The 25378-nt window shown below is 38.3% G+C and overlaps 1 protein-coding gene and 2 long non-coding RNA genes across 3 annotated transcripts; 1 reads left to right on the forward strand and 2 right to left on the reverse strand.

Annotated features, from left to right (window-relative positions):
• The first annotated feature begins 8548 nt into the window (after window positions 1–8548).
• LOC101131903 (uncharacterized) lies at window positions 8549–18553 on the forward strand. Its single transcript, XR_002008030.3, has 4 exons — window positions 8549–8633; window positions 10027–10238; window positions 16300–16371; window positions 17538–18553. It is a non-coding gene; the product is annotated as an uncharacterized lncRNA (long non-coding RNA).
• On the reverse strand, window positions 15188–25231 carry LOC134756577 (uncharacterized). The gene is made up of 4 exons (XR_010129382.1): window positions 25101–25231; window positions 22763–22903; window positions 19328–19422; window positions 15188–15435 (listed from the first exon to the last, which is right to left on the reverse strand). It is a non-coding gene; the product is annotated as an uncharacterized lncRNA (long non-coding RNA).
• On the reverse strand, window positions 23354–25151 carry CCER1 (coiled-coil glutamate rich protein 1). Its single transcript, XM_055357447.2, has one exon. It carries the CDS (start codon window positions 24718–24720, stop codon window positions 23506–23508), a length of 1215 nt encoding a protein of 404 aa, XP_055213422.1. The 5' UTR covers window positions 24721–25151; the 3' UTR covers window positions 23354–23505.
• Window positions 25232–25378: the final 147 nt, after the last annotated feature.

A 25378-nucleotide genomic window follows, 5' to 3' on the forward strand; every position in this document is an offset into this window, starting at 1 on the left:
TCAAGGTGCACTGATTTCATATTGTTCAAACACACATGTTTTACAATCACTTTGTACAATTAACACAATTATCACAGTGGTCCTGAGGTGATGTACATCCTCAGTTTATGAAGATAACAGGATTAAGAGATTAAAGTAAAGTCAGGCATAAGTGATTATAAAAGTATTATTTGGGGATGATAAATATCCATATTAATATGAAACCTTCACAATTTATGTTCCTCTGCTGTGGCTCCAGCTGGTCCCTCCGTTTGGGTTCCCTGACTTCCCACAACAGGATATGAATAGACACTTCTCAAAAGAAGACATTTATGCAGCCAACAAACATATGAAAAAAGGCACATTATCACTGGTCATTAGAGAAATGCAAACCAAAACCACAGTGAGATTCCATCTCACGCCAGTTAGAATGGTGATCATTAAAATGTTAGGAAACAATAGATGCTGGAGAGGTTGTGGAGAAATAGAAAACTTTTACACTGTTGGTGGGAGTATGAATTAGTTCAACCATTGTGGAAGACAGTGTGGCAATTCCTCAAGGATCTAGAACCAGAAATACCATTTGACCCAGCAATCCAACTACTGGGTATATATCCAAAGGATTATAAATCATTCTACTATAAAGACACATGCACACATATGTTTATTGCAGCACTATTCACAATAGCAAAGATTTGGAACTAACCAAAATGCCCATCAATGATAGACTGGATAAAGAAAATGTGGCCATATACACCATGGAATACTATGCAGCCATAAAAAAGGATGAATTCCTGTCCTTTGCAGGGACATGAATGAAGCTGGAAACCGTCATTCTCAGCAAACTAACACAGGAACAGAAAACCAAACATCACATGTTCTCACTCATAAATAGGAGTTGAACAATTAGAATGCATGGACCCAGAGAGGGGAACATCACACACTGGGGCCTGTTGGGGGGTATGGGGCTAGGGGAGGGATAGCATTAGGAGAAATACCTAATGTAGATGATGGGTTGATGGGTGCAGAAAACCACCATGGCACTTGTATACCTATGTAACAAACCTGCATGTTCTGCATATATATCCCAGAACTTAAGTATTTTTAAAAAAGAAAGATTTTAGATGGTATTTTCTTTTTATAATATAATATCATATATTTATTATTTTTCCATAATTTATTGGGGTACAGGTGGTATTTAGTTACATGAGTAAGTTATTTAATGGTTATTTGTGAGATTTTGGTGCACTCATTACCAGAGCAGTATACAATGAACCATATTTGTAGTGTCTTATCCCTGAATTATGCCCCTATAAACATGCATGTCCAAGTATTCTTTTTGAATAATGACTTATTTTCCTCTGGGTAGATATGCAGTAGTGGGATTGCTGGATCAAATGGTAGTTCTACTTTTAGTTCTTTAAGGAATCTCCACTGTTTTACACAGTGGCTGTACTAGTTTACATTCCCATCAGCAGTGTAGAAGAGTTCCCTGTTCACCGCATCCACGCCAACATCTACTGTTTTTTGATTTTTTGATTATGGCCATTCTTGCAGGGGTAAGGTGGTATCTCATTATGATTTTGATTTGATTTCCCTGATCATTAGTGATATTGAGCATTTTTTCATATGTTTGTCATTTGTATATCTTCTTTTGAGAATTGTCTGTTCACATCTTTAGACCACTTTTTGATGGGATTGTTTGTTTTTTTCTTACTGATTTGTTTGAGTTCACTGTAGATTCTGGACATTAGTCCTTTGTCAGATGTATAGATTGTGAAGATTTTCTCCCTCTCTGTGGGTTGTCTGTTTACTCTGCTGACTGTTCATTTTGCTGTGCAAAAGCTCTTTAGTTTAATTAGGTCCCAGCTATTTATCTTTGTTTTTATTGCATTTCCTTTTGGGTTCTTGGTCATGAATTCCTTGCCTAAGTCAATGTCTAAAAGGTTTTTCCTAACGTTATCTTTCAGAATTTTTATAGTTTCAGGTCTTAGGTGTAACACCTTAATCCATCTTGAGTTGATTTTTGTATAAGGTGAGAGATGAGGATCCAGTTTAATTCTCCTGCATGTGGCTAGCCTACCATCCCAGCACCATTTGCTGAAAAGGGTGTCCTTTCCCCACTCTATGTTTTTGTTTGCTTTGTCAAAGATCAGTTGGCTGTAAGTATGGGGGTTTATTTCTGGGTTCTCTATTCTGTTCCATTGGTCTATATGCCTATTTTTATACCAGTACCATGCTGATTTGATTACTATGGCCTTACAGTATATTTTGAAATCAAGTAGTGTGATGCCTCCAGATTTGTTCTGTTTGCTTACTCTTACTTTGGCTATATAGGCTCTTTTTTGGTTCCATATGAATTTTAGATTTTTTTTTTCTAGTTCTATGAAGAATAATGGTGATATTTTGATGGGGATTGCAGTGAATTTGTAGATTGCTTTTGGCAGTATGGTCATTTTCACAGTATTGATTCTATCCATCTATGAGCATGGGATGTGTTTACATTTGTTTGTGTTGTCTATGATTTCTTTCAGCAGTGTTTTGTAGTTTTCCTTGTAGAGGTCTTTCAACTCCTTCATTAGGCATATTCCTAAATATTTTATTTTTTCTGCAGCTATTGTAAAAGGGGTTGAGTTCTTGATTTGATTCTCTTTTTGGTCACTGTTGGTGTATAGAAGAGCTACTGGTTTGTGTACATGAATCTTGTATCCAGAAACTTTGCTGAATTCTTTTTTCAGTTCTAGGAGCTTTCTGGAGGAGTCCTTAGGGTTTTCAAGGTAAATGATCATATCATCAGCAAACAGTGATAGTTTGACTTCCTCGTTGCTGATTTGGATGCCTTTTATTTCTTTCTCTTGTCTGATTGCTCTGGCTAGGACTTCCAGTAGTATGTTGAAGAAGAGTAGTGAGAGTGGGCACCCTTGTCTTGTTCCAGTTCTCAGAGGGAATGCTTTCAAGTTTTCCCCATTCAGTATTGTGTTGACTATGGGTTTGTCACAGATGATTTTTATTATATTAAGGTACGTCCCTTGTTTGTCGATTTTGCTAAGAGTTTTAATCATAAAGGGATGCTGTGATTTTAGAATGCTTTTTCTGCATCTATTGAGATGATTATGTGATTTTTGTTTTTAATTCTCTTTATGTGGTATATCGCATTTATTGACTTGCATATGTTAAACCATCCCTGCATCCCTGGTATGAAACTCACTTGATTATGGTGGATTATATTTTTGACATATTGTTGGATTTGGTTAGCTAGTATTTTGTTAAGGATTTTAGCATCAATGTTCATCAAGGATATCGGTCTGTAGTTTTATTTTTTGGTTATGTCCTTTCCCGGTTTTAGTATTAGGGTGATGCTGGCTTCATACAATGAATTAAGGCAGGTTTCTTCTTTCTCTATCCTGTGGAATACTGTCAAAAGGATTGATACAAATTCTTCTTTGAATGTCTACTAGAATTCTGCTGTGAATCCATCTGGTCCTGGACTTTATTTTGTTGGTAATTTTAAAAATTACCATTTCAATCTCGCTGCTTATTATTGACCTGTTGAGGGTATCTAATTCTTTCTGATTTAAGCTAGGAGGTTATATTTTTCCAGGAATCTATTCATCCCTTCTAGATTTTCTAGTTTATGTGCATAAAGGTGTTTATAGTAACACTGAGCGATCTTTTCTATTTCAGTGGTGTCAGTTGCAATATCTCCTGTTTTGTTTCTTGGTGAGGTTATTTGGATTTTCTCTCCTCTTTTCTCGGTTAATCTTACAATGGTCTATCAATTTTATTTATCTTTTCATTTATCTTTTTGTATTTTCATTGCTGTTGCTGTTTCAATTTCATTGAGTTCTGCTCTGATCTTGGTAATTTCCTTTCTTCTGCTGGGTTTGAGATTGGTTTGTTCTTGTTTCTCTAATTGCTTGAGGTGTGACCTTAGAATGTCAGTTTATGCCCTTTAAGTCTTTTTGATGTAGGCACTTAGGGCTATGAAACTTTCCTCTTAGCACTGCCTTTGCTGTATCCCAGAGGTTTTGATAGGTTGTGTCATTGCTGTCATTCAGTTTGAAGAATTTTTTGTTATCTTTATTTCATTTTTGACCTAATGCTCGTTTGGGAACAAGTTATTTAATTTCCATGTATTTGCATGTTTCCGAAGGTTCCTTTTTGAGTTGATTTCCAGCTTTATTCCACTGTGGTCTGAGAGAGTGCTGATATAATTTCAATTTTCTTAAATTTATTGAGGCTCATTTTATGGCCTATCATATTGTCTATCTTGGAGAAAGTTCCACGTGCTGTTGAACAGAACGTGTACTCTGCAGTTGTTGGATAAAATGTTCTGTATGTATCTGTTAAGTCCATTTGTTCCAAGGTATAGTTTAAATCCATTGTATTTTTGTTGACTTTCTGTCTTGATGACCTGTCTAGTGTTGTCACTGGAGTACGGAAGTCCCCCACTATTGTTGTGTTGCTGCCTATCTCATTTCTTAGATTTACTAGTAATTGTTTTATAAATTTGGGAACTCCAGTGTTAGGTGTGCATATGTTTAGGATTGTGATATTTTTCTATTGGACAAGGGCTTTTACCATTATATAATGCCCCTCTGTCTCTTTTAATTGCTGTTGCTTTAAAATTTGTTTTGTCTGATATAAGAACAGCTACCCCTGTTAACTTTTGGCACCCATTTGCATGAAATGCCTTTTTCCTCCCCTTTACTTTATGTGAGTCCTTATGTGTTAGGTGAGTCTCCTGAAGGCAACAGATAGTTGATGGGTGAGTTCTTATCCATTCTGCAGTTCTGTATCTTTTAACTGAAGCATTTAGATCATTTACATTCAATATTAGTATTGAAATACGAGGTACCATTGCATTCATTGTGCTTTTTGTTGCCTGTGTACTTTGGGATTTTTGTTTTATGTTTTTGCTTTTTAATATTTATTTTTGTTTTATATGTCCTGTGTGATTTATGCTTCAAAGAGGTTCTGTTTTGATGTGTTTCCAGGATTTGTTTCAAGATTTAGAGCTCCTTTTGGCAGTTCTCATAGTGGTGGCTTGGTAATGGCAAATTCTCTCAGCATTTGTTTGTCTGAAAGCAACTGCATGTTTCTTTCTTATATGATGCTTAGTTTTGCAGGTTACAAAATTCTTGGCTAATTGTTTGGAGGCTGAAGATAGGGCCTCAAATCTCTTCTAGCTTGTAGAGTTTCTCCTGAGAAATCTGCTGTTAATCTAATAGGTTTTTCTTTATAGGTTACCTGGTGCTTCCATCTGACAGCTCTTAAGATTCTTTCCTTCATTTCAACTTTGGATAATCTGATGACAATGTGCCTAGGCAAAGATCTTTCTGCAATGAATTTTTCAGGTCTTCTTTGTGCTTCTTGTATTTGGATGTCTAGGCCTCTAGCAAGGTCATGGAAATTTTCCTCGATTCTTCCCCTGAATATGTTTCCCAAGCTTTTAGAATTATCTTCTTCCTTAGGAACACTGATTATTCTTAAGTTTGGTTGTTTAACATAATCCAAGACTTATTGGAGACTTTGTTCATATTTTCTCATTATTTTTTCTTTGTCTTTGTTGGATTGGGTTAATTTGAATACTTCGTCTTCGAGCTCTGAATTTCTTTCTTCTACTCGTTCAATTCTATTGCTGAGACTTTCCAGAGCATTTCACATTTCTAAGAGTGTGTCCAAAGTTTCCTGTATTTGTAATTGTTTTTTCTTTAAGCTATCTATTTCCTTGAATATCTCTCCCTTCACTTCTTGTATCATTTTTTTTTATTTCCTTGCGTTGGGCTTTATCTTTCTCTCATCCTTCCCTGATGAGCTTAATAACTAACCTCCTGAATTCTTTTTCAGGTAAATCAGGGATTTCTTCTTGGTTTGGATCCATTGCTGGTGAACTAGTGTGATTTTTGGGGGGTGTCAAGAAGCTTTGTTTTGTCATATTGCCAGGCTTGGTTTTCTGGTTCCTTTTCATTTGGGTAGGCTCTGTTGGAGGGAAGGTCTAGGGCTGAAGGCTGTTGTTCAGATTCTTTTGTCCCATGGGGTATTCCCTTGATGTAGTACTCTCCCCTTTATCCTGTGGATGTGACCTCCTGTGAGCCAAACTACAGTGATTGTTGTGTCTTTTCTGGGTCTAGCCACCCAGAGAGTCCTGGCTCTGGGCTGGTACTGGGGGCTGTCTGCAGAGTCCTGTGATGTGAACCATCTATGGGTCTCTCAGCTGTGGATACCAGTGCCTGCTCCAGTGGAGGTGGTGGTGGGGTGCAATGAACTCTGAGTGTTCTTAGCTTTGGTGGTTGAATTCTCTTTTTTTGTGTTGGTTGGCCTCCTGCCAGGGGGTGGCGCTTTCCAGAAAGCATCAGCTGTAGTAGTGTGGAGAGGTACCAGCAGTGGGCGGGGCCCTATAACTCCTGAGATTAGATGCTCTTTTTCTTCTGCTACTAAGGTGGATAGGGAAGGACCATCAGTTGGGGGCAGGGCTAGGTGTGTCTGAGCTCAGACTTTCCTTGGGTGGGTCTTGCTGCAGCTGCTGTTGGGGAAGGGGGTGAGATTCCCAGGTCACTGAAGTTGTGTACCTAGAAGGATTATGGCAGCCTCTGCTGAGTCATGCAGGTTTTCCAGGAAGTGGGGAAAAGCCAGCAGTTGCAGGCCTTACCCAGCTCCCACACAAACCAAAGGGCCTGTCTCACTCCCACTGTGACCCCGCACAACAGATCCAAGTCTGTTTCCAGGCGGAGAGCAAGTTGGGCTTGAAAACTTGCCTGAGGCTACCTGCCTCCCAGCTGTGAAGGAAAAGGGCCTGGTTCTTCCCATGCCTGTGGAGTCTGCACACCAGATATGTGCCCTCCCCCAAGTTCTGGCCAGAAGGCTTCTCGCCCTGTTCAAATTGTTACAAATTTCAGCTAGAGAATTCTTTCTCTCTGTGGAGTTTTACCCCCTGCTCCTCTGGTTACCCTCCCTATGGATCCCTGCGGTGCCAGGCAGGAATGGCCTGCTAGGGGGATGCAGCAAGCTCCCAGGGCCTTTCTGCTGCTTCCTCTACCCCTGTATTTCACTCAGCTCTCTAAATTGACTCAGCTGCAGGTAAAGTCAGAAACTTGTCCTGCAAATGGACCTTCAGCTTCTCCAGTGGGGGTGTGTTTTTGGGAGAGAAGGGTCTCCCTTTCTCAGTTCTGCAGTTGGGGCCCTCACAATATTCGGGGTGTTTCACAGGTCCTGCAGGAGCAGTCTGCTTCATTCAGAGGGTCTGTGGGTCCTCTCGGGATTGCTGGTTTGTTCTCACAGTCGATCTGGAGCTAAAATTCATAAAGTGAGTTTCCACAAGCTGCTCTGTCCTGAGCTATAGTCTAGTCCTTCCTCCTGTCTGCCATGATCACTTCTAGATCACTTTTAAATTCTTAGATGGTATTTTCACATACTAAAGTTTGAGAGTCACAAATCCTAACTTCAAAAATAACACAAACAAGTCATTGAAATTTGTTAATGCACAATTACCTTATATGTAAATTGGGGATAACTGTATTCACCTCATAAGATCACTGTGAAGATTAAATCAGATAAAACCAAGATAAAACACATGAAACATGCAATGTTTGGTACTATCTTTTGTCATTATTATTGACTTCGAGTTTATGGTTTCCTGGGCCAGTTCAATGGAAAGAGAAAAGATAAGATATTTTGAAAGACGAGATAATATATTTTTAAGAAAGCAATTAGAGTAAGATTGTGAAATGTATACATTACTGATTACAGTGAAGCCAGAAAAATTTGGCAGAGTGAAATAAAAATGAGTTCTGGAGGGTCTGAGACTCTTAACAATTTCAATTTCAAAGAAAATTTGTAATGAACTTATCTGGAGAGTTAGCCGGATGGAGAGTGGAAAGAAAGCCTGTGCTCCTTCACCTTAAATTTCCAGAATCAAAGTGTGTGTGCATGTTTGTGTGTCAGTAGTATGCATATAAAGTTGTTGGAAATGTGATAATACTATCAAACATACATGAAATCTACTACAAAGATACAAAACGTATGACATTGGGCATTTGATATGTGATGATTTAAAATCCTTGAGAGAAAATAAAATCCTATCTCTATTGCATCCAAATCTTTTTCTCTCCCCTAAAAAGTTGTGTCAGTCTTTAGGACAGTAAAGGGTTAGAGAACACAACAGGGGAAAATTGTCAAAGAACAGGAGGTTAAAATTAAGATTTCCTAGTTCTAGTGCCTCTTGGCTATGTCAAGGTGCAAGATATAACCTCAAAATTAAGTTATTAAAGTGGAGTTGAAGAGCAATGGGGCTGCGGTCAAAGGCCCATGACAGAGATTGTTGCATGGATTTTCAACATAGCTGGAGGATGGCAAGGTTTGAGGGTGAGAAGAAGATTGTACTCTAGAGGCAAAGAAATAATCAGTGAAAGGGGGAATAGAATACAGGAGGCTGACTGATGAAAAGTTGTAGAGTGTAGTGGAACCACAGTCAGGATATGCACCTCGTTGACATTAGGTAGAAAGAGTAATGCTTTATAAGTGAGTCAGCATTGTGAAGTTGAAAATTCTTCCTGCTTCCCTTTCCTCCAGTTCCCATGAGCATGAGAGAAGAAGCAATGCATGCTCCGGCAGATTCCTAGGAACCAAATACCTCTGAGGAGCACCAGATTTCAGTAAGACAGAGATCTGATCTGTAAAATGGTTGAGAATGTGGGAAAAGCCATTTATTGTGGAGGAGCCAGGCACAATTTCGTGACTGTTCTCAGTGCCCTCAAATAGAGCCTCACTCTAAAAAAGGGACCCTGCTTTTGGGGCTTAATGCTCTGTGGACATATCTTGAAATTCTTAACAAGATTATCTTGGAATTTGTGTTCTGTAAATGGAATCTGATGGAATATTAGTGGATGTGCCAGAGCTTGGAATCTTGGCTCACCTGTGGTACTGTCTTTCCACTGCTTTCCCACCTCCTCACCTTCTCAGGACAGAATCACAGCTATCTGCTCCCCCTCACCTGCCCAATGACCACTGCTACCCATAGTGGAGGCCTAAGCATGGGTCTGGGAAGGGACAAGATCAGGTGTATGAGCCCCACAGTTTGAGTTGTGGGCAGGACCCAGGTACCTGTGAGGGTTTGCACTTGCCTCACACGTATTTCCATGCCCCAAAGAGCATGAGATTAAATAACAAAACAAAAGAACAAAAATGCCACATAACTGGTTTAGAGATAAATCACAGGAGGAAAGTGAATTTTTTTTTTTTTTTTTGCCTACTTTTTGTACAAAGAGGCTTGCGTCGACATTTTGAGCTGGGCTCCACAAATTTTGCAGCTGGTTCTGATTGGAGGTTTCCAAAGGTCACAGTGGAAAGAGTAGAGAAGGCAGGCAATGGTGAAGAGTTGGGAAAAAGGAACATCAAAAAGACTTTATGGGAGGATGGATTCATACATTGAGATAATGGAGCTGATGAACTTAACATTTTGAAAAGTGGCCAAGGGTAAGTTTGCAAGATACAGGAAGTTAGTCTGTCAAAGATCCAAATGGAACTCTGGCCAAAATTTTAGTAAGTACACTGAACTCCAGTGCTTAATTCTATTGCCCATGGCCTCTGCTCAGGGTACCAAACATAGAGTTGAGAGGTTCTTATAAGTTGCTTCAACAAATCCTTTCCCAGGGGCTATTTAGAGACTTCACTTCAAATTTGAAACCACTCCTCACAGTGAATACAGGAGTAAACTCATGTTATTTGTGAGCAGGACGAAGCCATGGGAAGGCAGTGGAGACATAGTATGAGTCTCATTGTGAAGAGCTGGTTACAGCCAAAACATTAGTGAACTTACAAAGGAATCAGAAAATTCTTTGAGTCTTGGGTTTCCAGTGGCCAACTTTTTAACTCTAATGAAAGACCTTAATTCTTCTCAGGTTTATCTGTAAAATGGGAATGATGATGATTCCTGCTTTTTGACTGCTCAGGGCTGTTGCAAATGTCAAAATACATAATTAATATAAAGTTTCTTTGCAAGTAGCAAATATCGTTATTTTAATTCTATACCCTTTTTTTTTTCTGAAGGCTTATGGGATGCTTTGATTGCTCTGTGGCTGCATTTAGGAGAAGGAAGCTGCAGTCATGCGTCATCACTGCCAGCCTCACATCTCTTGACAGTTAAAGCCTTAGGGTGGAGCAAGGGAAAATTTAAAATAACAAATGAAGCAAAAGCAAGAGGTGATGTTCCAAAGCAGAGGAAGGCTAAGTTTATATATACAAATGTCAAGTGTGTATAGGTGAGTGTCTCAGAAGGTTTATATGTTCTATATAAATATAGAAGTAAGGAGACTCCCTGAATAGGAAGAAAGGTCTTTTTCTTCTGAATTTTAGAATATTTTCTGCTCCATATCATTTATCTACATCTAAGTAGTCTGTTTTTCTATTTTAATGTCTCCTCCTGTCTTTCAATATATTACGGAATGGGTTAAGATGTAAGCAGGCTTAACCTTTCCTAGTCACCTGTTTCATTCACCAGTGGGGTATCCCACCTAAAGGAGCTGTCACAAAAGAGCAGCTATGAACAGCATGAAAAACAGCAACAACAATTATAACTCTAAAGAGGTGGATGAAACCCATTGTTATTTCATTAAACAACAATGTTGGAGTTTTAGGAAAAAAAGCTGTAAGCAATGAGTCCAGAAACTAAAATTTTAGTATGATTTATCATGCTACATCCATAGTTAACCAATATCCCAGAACTAACGTTTTTGAAATATCTTTTCTCCAACAGACATTTAATTTCTTAAAGTAGATAATATCTATATATCCAGTTTTGTAAGGTTTTTGAGAAGAGGCTTTAAATTTATATTGTGTCCCCACCAAAAAATTGTATTTCCCTTCTGTGTAGATGAAGGTAGTATTATTAACAGCTAGAGTGGGGTATATATACATTTATATTAACTCAATTTTCTTACATGGAAGTGCCTGTACAGCTTCTTTGAAAAGATCGCCACCTAGGGGAAATTAACAAGAGTTAATGCAACATCTGCAATGCACCACATATGCTGCGTAATATCTAATGGCATATGTATTTAAGGAAAAAAAATATGCAAAACTGTGTCATATTTCAGCAAATGTGGTGGGCCACCTAGGAAAAATAGACTACCTTGTAGACCTAGAAAGTATGCTTGTGCACAATTTTATTGTTATTTCTAACACAGAACTGCATGTAGCTTTTGTTTATTCATTAGGGCTTGATTTTAATGACTTTCTCCATATCCAGAGAGATTTTAGAATATAGAATTTTTTACAAAACAGATGTCCATTTGATCATGAGTATAAAACTTATATTTTTGACAATTTTTACAATTAAAAATAATAGTTTTAATTAGTACAATTGTTAAGATTCTTACATGTAAAAGAATTTCTATCTCAATTAAGCCTCAGAAATTAACAAAGATGTTTCTCCTTAAACTCATTTATTTGTTTCTGAGAATTTATAACTAGATCTCCAAATGAGAGCAAGTAAAGTGGGAAATAATTTAGTTGGTTCATTCAAGTAAAAATGGGTTATTTTACTGTACTTGAATTTCTGATGTTTTTGATAAATGTCTTAGAGAATCAGTGCATTTTCTGTAAGCACATTTAACATAAAATATGATCCACGTTACAATCTTTACATGCAATGTTGCAGATATGGGAACTTGAAAGAATGCAACATATCTTTAAGTTGAAATGGATACTTTAGCAGCCATGAAAAATTTATGTTTTGTTTTATAAAAACAAGCTACTAATTTCAAAATCAACTTTCTAAAAAGTCAAAGTATAATTTTAAATTAAATCACATGCTCTGAAGATAATTTTTGGTTAATTAGATACTTTTGGATCATAAATTTTAATGCATCAAGATTATAAAGTAGGCAAGAGTCCAATAGGGAAAAACTTAAGGGATTATTTGAAAAAGTTTTATGTATGCTGTGTTTACAATTATCAGAACAGTTGTCAAACTGTCTAGTGACTTCCTGTTAACTCAGTCTTCCCCATCAAGTGGAAAACCTCTTGGTAACAGTGAGTATTTTTATATACAATTATTCCTGAGGTGCTATTTGAGCAGTGTCTGTTCTGATTACTTGGTGCCCATAGAACCAGTGGTTAAACAATTTGAATATAACTCCTAGATGTATCAATAGCATTTAGAAGAATGCCTGGCATTTAGAAGGAACATGTGACACAATGGGTAAATGAATGAATAAATAGCCCCTCAAATTAGGCCTGTCCCCTGCTTTAAGTATATGTTTATGGAATCTATAACCCTCTCACAAAAAAAATGAGTCTACTGTAGAAGGCATAGTTAATCTTTGTAAGGTAAAGGTAAATATATCCCTTTTGAGATTATCCCTGCCATAATCGTCTTGATAGATAATCAAGAGCTAGTGGTACACCAGAGGAAACTGTTTTGTCATACGAAATTATATGTATGTAATTATTTATTTTGTGTATATATATACATATTGTGTGTATATCTATATATATAGATATAAAATTTTAGAAATCAGTAGTATATTTGATCATGGAATAGAAAAGATTCTTTGATGATCTAAGATGAATTTATATACCTGGATAAGTAAACTTGATATTTGATCCCTGCTTATTAAAATCATTTAAATTATTTGGCAATCCATCTGTAACATTCCTTAGCTACGCTAAATTAAAGAAGCACTAATTATCTTCAGTTTGCAAGGTGAATATGTTTTAAGATATACCAACATTTAAACTCTCTGTCTTTTCCTTTACTTCTGGCTGAATCTGATGGTACTTTTAGTGAAATAGGAGTTATAATATCTTACCTATAATAGTGTTCTTAGACGAGTTCTTATTTCTTACTAAATCTAATCCATATTGTCTATTTAGATTTTTGCCTGCCCTGAAATTTGATACTTTCATGGCAAATCTTTTCAACCTTCAACTTTCATTCTTCATTATATCCATTTTCTTCCAACTGACCTCCAGATAGTGCTATTACTTTGCTTTTATACTGTATTTTATTTTTTTCCTAATTGTGACTGCCACATAGCAGCTCTTGGGCTCTTCTCCTGCCAGTAGCTAGCAGTTTTCCATTTCTACCTACTTCCATTAGTAAAGGCTGATTCCTAATTTAGAGAATTAAGAATTCTGCAATCAGAGTGAACTTTATACTTTCACCTTAGAAGAAAGGGAAAAGGGGCCAGGGAACCGTTTTAATGATGTGAATATTCTAGCACAGTTTTGCACTCTGCTTCTTTACTCTCTTTAAAATGTCTCATCACATAAATAATTTATCACAGAACTTTTGGACATCAATTACTGAGACTCAGCACTTTTTCCAGGACAGCATTACAATATGCGGTATGACTGCAAAAGTTTGGCTTTGGCTATTGACTCAAAGTTATGTCCTTGAATAATCTGAACTGAATCTAAGATTTCATCACACTCCCATCCATTTCAGAGTGGACTTAATGATATAAGGAAACAGACTATGTGGTTTCCAACCTCTGTCACCTATTAGCTGTGGGATCGTGGGTAACTTGGTCAAGAGCTCTTAGCATTGGCTTTTTCACTGCTAAACTAAGCATATGTTCTTAGCACAGGTCCTACACAAGGTAAACACTCAGCAAAGTGAAACAGAATAAAATAAGTGTTGGCTACGTTAAGCTTCACCAGGTACTCCAAATTGTAAAATTATAATAATCTAAAAATGTATTTTCATGTGCCTTTTAGAAACAGGAACATTGCCATGAGCATTTTTAAGATGGTTTATACTCATGGTGATTCTGTGGCCCAGCAAGTTGAAACCAAGAGCTTCTTGTTACATTAAAAAATTTTGTGTTCAGTTCCTGTGCAAATCTATGCATGAGGACAGGGCTATTATACCACACAGTTTAGAGTACAAGAGATGTGGCTGAGTCTCTACTTACTCTTTCTTCTGCTTTCCTAATGAAGTAAGTTTTAGTACACACATGGATAAGTAATTATGCTTCTCTGTTGGAACTACCTAAGAATCATAGATCATTTCATAGATGTACTTTTATTTTATTCTTTTTTTAAATATTGAAATTATGTATTAAGGGCTTCTTATGTGCAAGATTGTGCACTGGAAGTAGAAAGATGATCAATTCCTTGACCTATAACCTTTTTTAGACAGAAGAGAACCACAGGTAATTAACGATAATTTAGAAAGGATAATGGAAGTATCAATAAAGTGAAGTGTTAAGGAAGTACAAAGCAAGAAGTACAGAGCACCTCTTTCTAGAAGCGCTGTGGAAGAACTGATGAATGCATCACTAAGGCAGTTGTAAAGGCAGAAACTCTCTCTCAGGCTAAGGCAGAGCCCACTCGTAGCATTGATTTGTGCTCCCACTAGACCTAGATAGCAGCTGGAAAGAGCTGGGAATCAGACAGCAATAAAAATATTAATTATCTTCTGGGTGCCAGACCAACAAACAAGCAAGTTTGTTTCTTTCCCTAACAAGATGTACTCTAATTAGTGGCCATGATCATTAACAGATTACACCGTGTTTGAGTCCCAGGAGGTGATTGACTATCACAAGTCCAGCTTTCACTACCAGGCCAGTGGATACATACTCTCATTTTTATTGCTTGAGATTAAAGTGTTAAGCATTATTTAGTTAAGCAATTTCAAATTTGATAATTGTCTTGTTTATTGTCACTATTTAAAGGAAAACAAATACACTGTCAGTGCAGATTGTGAATGTTAATTAGTGGTGTTACTGTCAAAAGGAATTTGAATAGACAGAAGTATTGTAGAAACACCTTTAGATAAAATATGATTCATGGAATAAAATTATTATAACTTTATCAAAATAATAATCCACAGACATACAAGGATTCTTGTGGGCCAATGTTTTCCCCCTTTCCTTCACACACTTTGGTAATTTATGTTTATGGCTTAGTCTTGTAGTTCAAAAAGATACTAACTTTTTAACACCAAGCCATATAGCAGCATATTCAAATAAATAATTTAAATATCTATCTTAACACGGTGCTTTGTCACAATACCATTACAGTACTCTTTTTGCATTTGTATTAATGTATTATGTGTTCTAAAAAATGCATCTGTGAATATAGTACAACAGCTCCTCTGTCATTAGCTTACATTTAAATGTTTTGCCTTTGCCACTAGGTGGCACCTATATATTAATAGTTGTGGAGCATAAGTTCTACATAAGAAGGCAATATAGACAGTGAAGGAGAGAAAAGTAAGCTATTTTATTAAATTTGTTTTGTATTTAAATATTTGTTCAGGAAATAATGTAGAATTCACAAAACTTTTTTAAGACTAAGGGAAAACATTAAATACTCATTATTCTTTTTAAAAAAAAGATGAACATTGATTTTGGAAAAATCCACTGGGGGTTGCCAGGGGAACATATACAGCCACTTAGTCTTGACCTCAGCTTGCCATCCTATATTATAATCTCCCAGTTCAAGGAAATTCTGCAAAAAATAAAAATTGATAAAAAATAAGAACCGTAATTATATATGGCAGCATTAAAATTCTGCTTTTGGTGGTACTATTTAATGATGAATGTCATAAGAAATGTGTAGTCTAATAGAAATTTTTGTGATAAATGGTAAATTAACACCAGTTAAGAGTCTTAAATTACTAGGACTAAAAGTGACATGCTAAAAATCTAAATATATTCATAGGAGAGAATACACAAATAATGCATGATAACAGAACTATCAATCATTATAAAAATTTCAAATGCCCTCTGAAACCATCAGGAGATGCCAATATTAATAGCTTAAATAACAGCTAAAAATGCCAGTTAATGTCAAATCTAAATTTTTAAAGAGAAATGTGGATTTCTAGTCTTAGGTGTTAAAAGTTTACACAAAATAACCTTCCTGGGATAATAAAATATCACCAATAGAATTTGAAAGAAATCAAAAAGTAAGAGAACATGCAGTAATCATTAAAATTTCATTACAACTCTTGGTACTGTCTATGCTTCACTAAATATTGCATTGCATTTATTTATTGAAATCACAGTATTGAATTTAGGCAGCACAAGCTTAATAGCTGGATAGAAATACAGTGTCCAGCTCATGAGAAGAGTGCATGGATAGTATGTGATTAGTGTCTTAAGTTGAGAATAACCATTCTAAAAGCAACATCCAAAAAAGAAAAAGAAAAAGATTTAGAATGAAGCAAGCAGCCTAGAAAGAAGTAAGTCAAAACCTATGTAACATGAACAATGGTGTAAATAAGTAGGGGAGCTTCTCCAAAAGATAGTCCAAATACAGCCAAGTCCTTTTTGTGTTTGAAATATAATACCTTTGTTTATTTTTGTATAGTGCAAAACTAGGACCAGTTGGTGGAATTTGTGGTCAAAAACAAAAGCCTTCCTTTTTTTTTTTTTTTTCAAGGTAAGCATCTTGCTCTGTCACCCAGGCTGGAGTGCAGTGGCTTCATCTCTGCTCACTGCAACCTCCACCATCTCCTGGGCTCAAGCCATCCTTCCACCTCAGCCTTCTGAGTAGCTGAGACCACAGCCATAGGTCACAATGCCTCAGATAACAAACATTACTTTTTTTGATAGGGATGGGGTTTCTCCATGTTGCCCCTGCTGCTCTCAAACTCCTGGGCTCATACAATCCCAAAGTGCTGAGATTACAGGCATAAGCCATTGCACTGGACAGGACAATTTTTTTTTTTTTAAATTAAAACTAGAACTTCTTATTGCGGGAAATACGACCATGTATTTTAAATTGTAAAAAACAGTTCTGCATGTGATCTTCATATAGAAAACATTAATATATTTTCTGTATAAAAAGAAGGGAGGAATAAAAGATTTGAGCTGATGACCTTTCAACATACAAAGTCTACAAGCTTTTTATTTAAAGCCATTGTTTGTATGTTAAATTTTACAATAATTGAGATAATTATAGATACTTTAGTAGTTGGAAATGAGTCAGAAATACATGCATGGTCTACATGTTGGAAATAATTTTGTTATGCTAAGGTAGACCCACTAGGGTACTATAGCATCTGCAGTGGAGAAATGACCCTAGCAAGTTGTCAAAAGTCACTAGGGGTTCAAAGTTGTAGGGCATTAGGACCTAGTGTTCACAGTTACAGAGAACATTTTAGCTCTATTATGTAGTATCCTATAGCTGCCCATTATTCAAGGAGGGCAATTGTCAGTCACTCCCCTTGGGAATCCTTCTGAATATAGGATTTTTCTGTTAGAGAAACTCTGCTATGTACCTCTATTTATACAAGTATTTATATGTAAGCGGATTTCTAAAATGGTTGACATCTAAAAGTTAAATTCTGCACTTGTTATACCCATCTTGACTGGATTTATCTTGAAATGAAAGTATACTTGATTTGAGGCAATGCCAGAGAAGTATTTAAATGCAGTTTGTTCCAGGAATACATTTGTCTCAAACACTCCCTCCCTGCCTCTCCCCCTGCCCCTTGTAGTAGAACTACTAGATCATATTACCATGCAGCAATATACAGGTAGAGCAGTAAAAGATTCTCGCAGGGCCTGAAAGCTTAAGGGAATGAATAACTCCTCCCTTCTGAGGCCCAGTCACAAGACTCAAGACCACTTGCGCCAGCAGCTTGCATCAGCAAGATAGCAAAAGCAGGACGAGAGCTGCGCGGAAGACATCTACCCTGGCCAGAAGACACCTATCCTGGCCGGAAGACATGTACCCCTGAAGATAGAGAAAGAGGCCATCCGTGTACTATGTAGCAGTCACGTCAGACTGGGACACTTCCTGTTTACAGAGGACTATAAAACCCCTGTCCTGTCCTCACTTGGGGCTGACGCCATCTTAGGCCTCAGCCCGCCTGCACCCAGGCATTCGTTAAAACAGCATGTTGCTCCACACCACCTTGTATTTGTTTGTTGGTCCCGCTCTCTGGGCTCGAACTAATACAAGCACCTTTCAAGCAGTATATTCTTCAGTGTCCTGATCCCCCAAATAACTCTCTTCTAATTCCTCCTGACCACAAAAAGCACTTATACTCTAGGATGACTGATTCCAGCCCAGTGGTCTGGCAAGGGTGAATTACACCTTGCATATCACACTCTTGACATTTGTGTGTGCGAGCATAAGAATTATAATTGAAACATGGATTTAAGTATCTCCTCTCTAGGTGCCTACCCTCCTTGGACTCAGGTCAAATTTATTAAAGGAAGTTTTGTTTCTAGATAGGTTGTTTGAAATAAAACAACAATGTTCAAGTGACACAGTGTACCTACAGCTTTTAACAAAATTGAGGACTTGGGTCTTGAAACAATTTCCTTTGATTTTCAGGTATTTAATCTATAAAAAGGGAGGTAAAGCATTAGTTCATAGGATAGTTATATGTTTAAATGTGATAATGTATATTAACCACCTTACATGTACTCAAATGTGTTTTGAAATCTAACGTCTACATTTTGATAGTTTAACTGTTCTACATAAGTGAATTACAAGAGGCATTAAATATTGTTTGGCATTTTCATATATCTGTATCTGTATCTTAATCTACAATGAGCTTAATTTTAAGTGTAGCATAAAACAGAACCTTCAATAAAGTGGTAATATTAGGAATGATATCCAGTTATCTTATACACCTATAAAGTTACCTATAAATTCTTACGAATATTTTTCTAAAGTAAAATTTTGATTTACTTTAATTATAGATGAGAAGCAACAAAGCAACATTTATAACAATTTATCCCACTCAAGCATTTGTTCCCACCAAATGTGTATATTGACATACATACACATAAAATATTCCTGTGTTAGATTGTCATCGCATCACTTATATAAACTATTAACCCACTACAAACAAATTTTTTTCAAGTATTACAATATTACATAAAATATTCCTGTGTTAGATTGTCATCGCATCACTTATGTAAACTATTAACCCACTACAAACAAATTTTTTTTCAAGTATTACAGTTGCATTGATTTTGATTTTGAAAATATGCATTCAACTATCCATTGCTTCTATGGAAAAGGACGGGTAATTCTTAGCACCAACCATTAGAACATTAATGTCAGCCATAAAAAAGAAACATCATTGACCTGGGGCAAGGGCAGGGGCAGAGGGGAGATAAAGGACAGAGAATATTATCTTGGAAAAGAGTTCAACTCTAGAGATTTAACTGGTTCTCATATAGTCTGCATAATGGTATCTGCAGCTCAAAGGTAATGTATCTGATTATAGAGTTACACTAGGGGAAATAGGGCAGAGTTAATCATTTTGTTATTTTGGGAGATTTTACACTTACAGTTGCTCGCATCACTAACAAGTACCTTTTAGACACCACAAAACATGTCTATGACCTCATTTGTGTATTTACTGAATACTTACTGTAACTAGAAGGTATTGAATGCCACTGTTCGGAGTGCTTGGTAACTATTTTCTCACTTAGTCTTTACAATCTCATTTCATCCATGAGGTAGGTACTATAGATGAGGAAAATGAGATGTCAAAATTTCAGTAACAACCCTGAGGTCACACAAGCAATAAATGATAGTTTTGAATGCATAAACCATAGTCTTAATCATTAAATTCCCATGAGGCTTCTGCAATGGATCTAACACCTGGGTGTCAGTGCTGCTGGTTCGTAGACCACACTTTAAATATCATGGCAGTAGACCATGTGAAGTGTCCATTTACACACTATTTTACCAGAAGCCAAAACTACATTTCAAGGACAAGCTTGTTCATACTTAGTTCTGTGGTATTAATAACAACTGAACTATCTGATATGTCAGCCCATAGAATTGCTATGAGATTTTCTGGGCCTTGCTAATAAATTTAGACTGAACTAATGTTCAGAAATTATGTGAGATAACTTTATAAAATGTAGTTTAACATATAATGGTCAACAGTGTTTTGCAGTTATAATACAATTCTTCTTAAATATTGAGTATTTTGTCTTCACAATATACCTAAGTGATAAAGTATAATCAATCACTAACACTGAGGAAACAGAAACCCAAGGCAAGTGGCCACCATCACAGGTCACTTAGGCAGCAGGACGACACACATCCAGGCCTTCCCATGCCACATCCAAATCTTTTCTTCTCTTCCATTAGCTGACCTTGACATTGGACTGTATTCCACTAATTAACTAAAACTAAATAAAGAAAAATGCTACTTAGCTACTGAAACAGCTAAGATAGCCACATTCTGATTTTGATTTTAATACATAGATAATCAAGGCCAAGGTGATTTGACAACATTGAGTAATTTTCAGTTGTCTTACATTAACATAAACCTTATTGAATACAAAACATGGCTGCATGTATCATTTTATTATGCTGCTAAAAAAACCTGTAGTTTAAGGACTTTTTTTAGTCTTATCGACTCCCTTAACCCAAGGTCACCTATGGGAGATGTATCATTTATTTCCCAGATCTGTAGGTTTGTGTTAACTGGAGGAGATTGGTCATTTCACCTCTACATTTATTTTAATGGAACTAAATATGTTACAAATACTGTCTGCCTCATATATGGATGTTCTAAAATTTTATAAAATCATACTCAGAGTTCAGAGTTGATCTCTAGATGTCAAGTGTATTTACCATCTTTAGAGGGCTAATATTTTCACGTCAAATAAAATTCCTCGAAGTTACTGTGGAGACAAAGTAATGAAGACAAATCAAGAAATGCTGTCAGTCTCTAGAGGATGAAAATGCCAGAATCTCTACATGAGAAAAAAACCTCAGAATAGACAGCAACAATGCTTATCAAGTCCAGGCCCTATAATCATGTTTTATGATTTATAATGTTATTTTTCTGACAACTGGCAGAATAGCTCCATTCTTGAAAGAAATGCCTAACTGGCACCTCATCCTCACTGTGCTCACCCAATAAAGTTTGAAATGATTTTAATAATAATGAATTTATTTTGGAAAATTGTATTTTCTCTTCATGTGTACACATACCTCTAAAACTAAAGACTGTGCAAGAGGCTCTCCATGGGAGTTGAGAACTATGGTGCTCCAATCATGCTGAGCAGGAAACCCTAAGATCCCCCTCATTACATGATAGTGGTTGGTTAGAATGGTGGGTGTCCCGGGATGACCAATCCCTTCAACCCCTGACATGGGTTAATTATTTCATATTAGCCGTCAGGATTAGTAAAGCAAGCATCACCGTATCTGGCTAGTTAAAAAAAAAAAAAAAAAAAAAAAGACGGTCAGGTAGAGAATCATCAATGACTAATAGTTTTCTCCTCTCATTAATTTTTGCTGATGTCTATTCCAGAAGATATGGATGGCATAAAAGTCAACAGAATAGATAATATGGATTCTGCATACTTCTCTCACTTGTCATTGGCCGTTGCTTCCAGACTTGCTGGTCTTTCTATCCTCAGTTCCTCAAAGGCATCAAGCTCCCCTCAGCTCTTGGCCTTTAGACTTGGGGTCCCTCTGCCCACAATAAACATCCTCAGCCTTACTCCTGGGTTCTCTAGTGATCTATGTTTTTATAGTGGTACATTTCCTTCAGACCACTTGCAATGAGCAATCCATCTAACTCATTTAATGTCTGACTTTTCTACTAAACAATAACAATGTCAGAATGGGGTTTTGCTTATTTACCATTGTATTCTTATCACTGTTCACAGTGCTTGGCCCCCAGTAGTTCAATATTTGCTGAATAATGGTTCATGCACAAGAACGTAGACTCCTGAGGCATTGCACATGTTTACATCCCTTAAAATAACTAGTGAATAACACCTTTGCATATGAAGGCAATTAATATGTGGTGAATTCTTAAAGTTAAAATATTTTGCAGGAAGAAAGAGAGAAATGTCCAGATGGGATTGTGAATAAATTCAATCCTAAATGAAAAAAGGCTTCTCCACTGAGAACATACTTAACTTTGACCTTTTGATTAAGTGTCATGAGTAAAGTATTTATGGGCTATGACTTGCATGGATTTATTACCTAGCTTCAGGAGCTGGATTCTTGATTTCCCTCTACTTATATATACTAGAACAGTAAAACACATAGGGATGGCTACTTTTAATTTTGTAGGTCATTCAGAAATTGCATCTTGTAGAAAGTAATGATTTCTTAGAGTTTTGGTTATTCACCACTGCAATTTGGAATGTTTGGTGTAATTTTAAAATTCCTAAGATTTTTCCCTCTTTCTTCTATTCATCCTTTTGGCCACTGAAGCATTGCTGCATGGATTTGTGATATTTCAATAATGAGAAATGAGAGGCAAGGTACTTTAATACTTTTTACTATTTAATAGCTCACGCTTATCACCTTGAAAATTGTAATATATCAGTAACAACCAACATTCAGGTAAGACATCACCACACATTCTTCTCTTCAACAAATAAATGCTAACATGTGGTTCAAAGTCAAAAGATTTAATTTCTGAGAAGGCATGTTTAAATTCATCATCTAGGGATATTCTGGAAATATGCTATGGATGGAACTTTTATCAACTGTCCAGGAAGAAATGTATTATTACTTCCTAAAAATGTTTGAACAAAAGCTATTATTTTGAATGATGTATTCTCCATAGGTAATTGCTGTTTAGACATCAGAAACTAGCTCACACAGACTCACACTTACACATCTTTGTTTTACTCTTCTTTATAACAAAGACAAATTCAAAAACAAAATAAGATATTCCACCCCCAAAAGGTAGATAATCTTTTTATCTAAAAAAAAATCCATTCTGGAAAACTATTTCTATGGCTCCTCAGAACTTAGGATAAAGACTATATCCAATAACGAGGCTTCAAAGCCTAACCCATGTTCCATTGTTTGCAGTTACCTTGGACTTTAACTAGATGTGCAAGTTGACTTCTGACCATGGGGAATCCTCTCCATGACTGGATTATGGATTGTTGAGGCCATGGCAGATAACCAGTTCCACAGAAGCAACTTCATGTTCTTCTGAGGAAGATCCATAGCACTGTGAAACAAGGAATATCAATAAGCGATGCCACAAGAGACTGCAAATGAGGTTAACAAAATACAGCCCTCAAAAATGAACTCTGATGGTGGAAAAATCTATGAGGAAAAATATTGTTGAAAAAATATGGGGATTGAAAATGGCTTCAGTTATGTTAAGAGCACTGGTGAACATTTAGTAGCGTTAGAATGTGCTTCTTACGCATGTAATAAACTATCTCTTGATTCCAAGCTCATTAAGTGGCCAAGTTGTATAAATTTGTTTCAAAAACAAACGCTTTTTCAGCATTGCCAGATTTAAAAAACCAACAGCAACTCTGTTTTCTAGAGGGGAAAACACCAAATGAAAGTATTCAAATGGTAGTAATAAAATACTTGGCCTTTAATCAGTTCCAGTAAAATTATATTTGAAAGCTCCCCCACCACCCACCCATAGTCATACACATACGCATCAAATTTTAAACATTTTATTATGGCCAAAGAAGGTGTTTACATAGATCTGTTTACTAATGGAACTCACTTTTTAATCAGTTTTTAATAAATTGCTAATCCAGTTTAGCCTCAAATCAGTTCCATCCCTTTTCTCAATCCCTTTTCTGATGTCTAACAGTTAAAGTCCTGTGCCATGAACAGGGATTCCTGTGGCACTTTGGGAATTATCTGCTCTGGGTTTAAAAAAGTGCAGCTTATAAAGTTCTCTCTCTTTTCTTCAGCCCCTACGAAGATTGATAAAGGCATTTCCAGAGGCAAGTGAAATTCTTCCCCTCTCTGCTCGTTCTCCTCCAGGACCTCCTCTTCCTCTTCCAGCTCCTCCTCTTCCTCCTCTTCTCCCTCCTCCACATATTCAGCCTCTTCGACCTCTTCTTCCTCCTCATCTTCAACCTCTTCCTCCTCATCTTCGACCTCTTCTTCCTCCTCGCTCGCCTCCTTTGCATCACACACCTCCTGGTCATACTCCTCCTCATCATCATTTTTCTTCTCCTCTTTTTCCACCAGCAGCGGGGCAAGAGACTGGTTTTCCTCTGGGTTGGGACTGAATGCTAGAGAGGGATTCTGCACAAAGCCATACAGAGTTTCCTGCAGTCCCCAGGTTTCCTTGCTGCCGCCAGGGGGCGCGTCGAATCTGGCTGGGGAGGCCTCGCCGCTCACCGTGGCCTTCTGCGCCCGCAGCGCCTCCTGCTGATGCTCCACCTTCTGCTGCCGCATGTCCTCGTAGATCTGGTTCATGATGAATTGGGTGGTGTTGGGCGGCGCTCGCATGCCAGGCTCTCTCCACTCATACAGCTTGACCGGCCGCGGCAGCGTGCTCACATCCGCTGGCGGGCCCCGCGGGGAGGAGCGGCGAGGGTGGTGGCGCAGGCCGCGGCCTCTGCGGCCCCAGCGCTTCTTCCTGCCTGGGGGCCTCACCCAGCCAGGGTTCCAGGACCCGCTCCAGCAGGAGCAGCAGCAAAAGCAGAGAGGGTGCAGGCCATACACCCGAAACACTTGCACCGGGCAGGGGAACTTCCGGAATCCTGGAGGGGGTGGGCGCCAGGGCCCTCCCCAGCACCCCCAGTTAGAGCACACGGGTGGTTGGAACCAAAAGCCCGGGCCGTGCTGTTGCTTCGGCTGCTTCCTTGAGGGCCCATACTCGGTCTTGGGGCTATATCGGTGCGGCCTATTGTACACTGGAGCACCCGGGCGTCTTCGATGGCAGGACGACCAGGAGCTCAAGGGGGCCGAGTGTGCCCAGCCACAGCCACAGCCACAGCCACAGCCGCCGCCGCCGCCGCCGCCCAGGTTCAGAGGGTCTTCCCTTGTGTCGAGGGTCTGAGTCATGGTTCAGGGAGCTCCGAGAGGTCCAGATGGTAGCGACCTGAAGCTGTCGTCAAGTTTTGCCAGATAGGACGGTCAGAAGAGCCTCGTCTCGTCAACCTGTCTCTCCACGCAGCGCCACGTGTCTACCCCTGGGATCACGTTTTCCTCTCCAGGAGGCTGCTCTCTTCCTGGTTTGCAAGCTCTTCGGTAGTAGTCGCTTGTCCTTCGCACCTGGGTTGTCTCGCCCAGGTGTGCTGGGTGGGACTGGGGCTGGGTAAGGATGGTGGGGGAGGAAGGTGTTGGCAGGCGACACGCAGTGAGACCCACTCCCGGGTCCCCGCCACACCCGGCTCTGCTGAGGCACGGGCTGGGGCAGGGGGAGGCAGGGGTTGCGCAGTTACCTGCTGCTCCCTCTCAACCCAGGTGCTTCACTGTCGCCGTCCTGGCAGGACTGTGGTGGCGAGGGCAGCGGCGGCCTTTAAATACTGGCTGTGGTCTCCCGCGTGCCCACCGCGTTCTTGGTCACCCAGGGCAACAGCCAATTGGGGTCGAAATCGTCCTCCCTGTGTGCAAGGCCGGGTTCTGTCTGGAACCAGGCTCCAGGTGAACATTTGCAGGGGGCTTGTGACGCAGCGTTTGGGGGAGGTGAAGAGGGGCCCAGGCTGGGTTTCTGCTGCTC

This window comes from Gorilla gorilla, chromosome 10, assembly GCF_029281585.2.
Source record: "Gorilla gorilla gorilla isolate KB3781 chromosome 10, NHGRI_mGorGor1-v2.1_pri, whole genome shotgun sequence".
Taxonomy (NCBI): domain Eukaryota; kingdom Metazoa; phylum Chordata; class Mammalia; order Primates; family Hominidae; genus Gorilla; species Gorilla gorilla.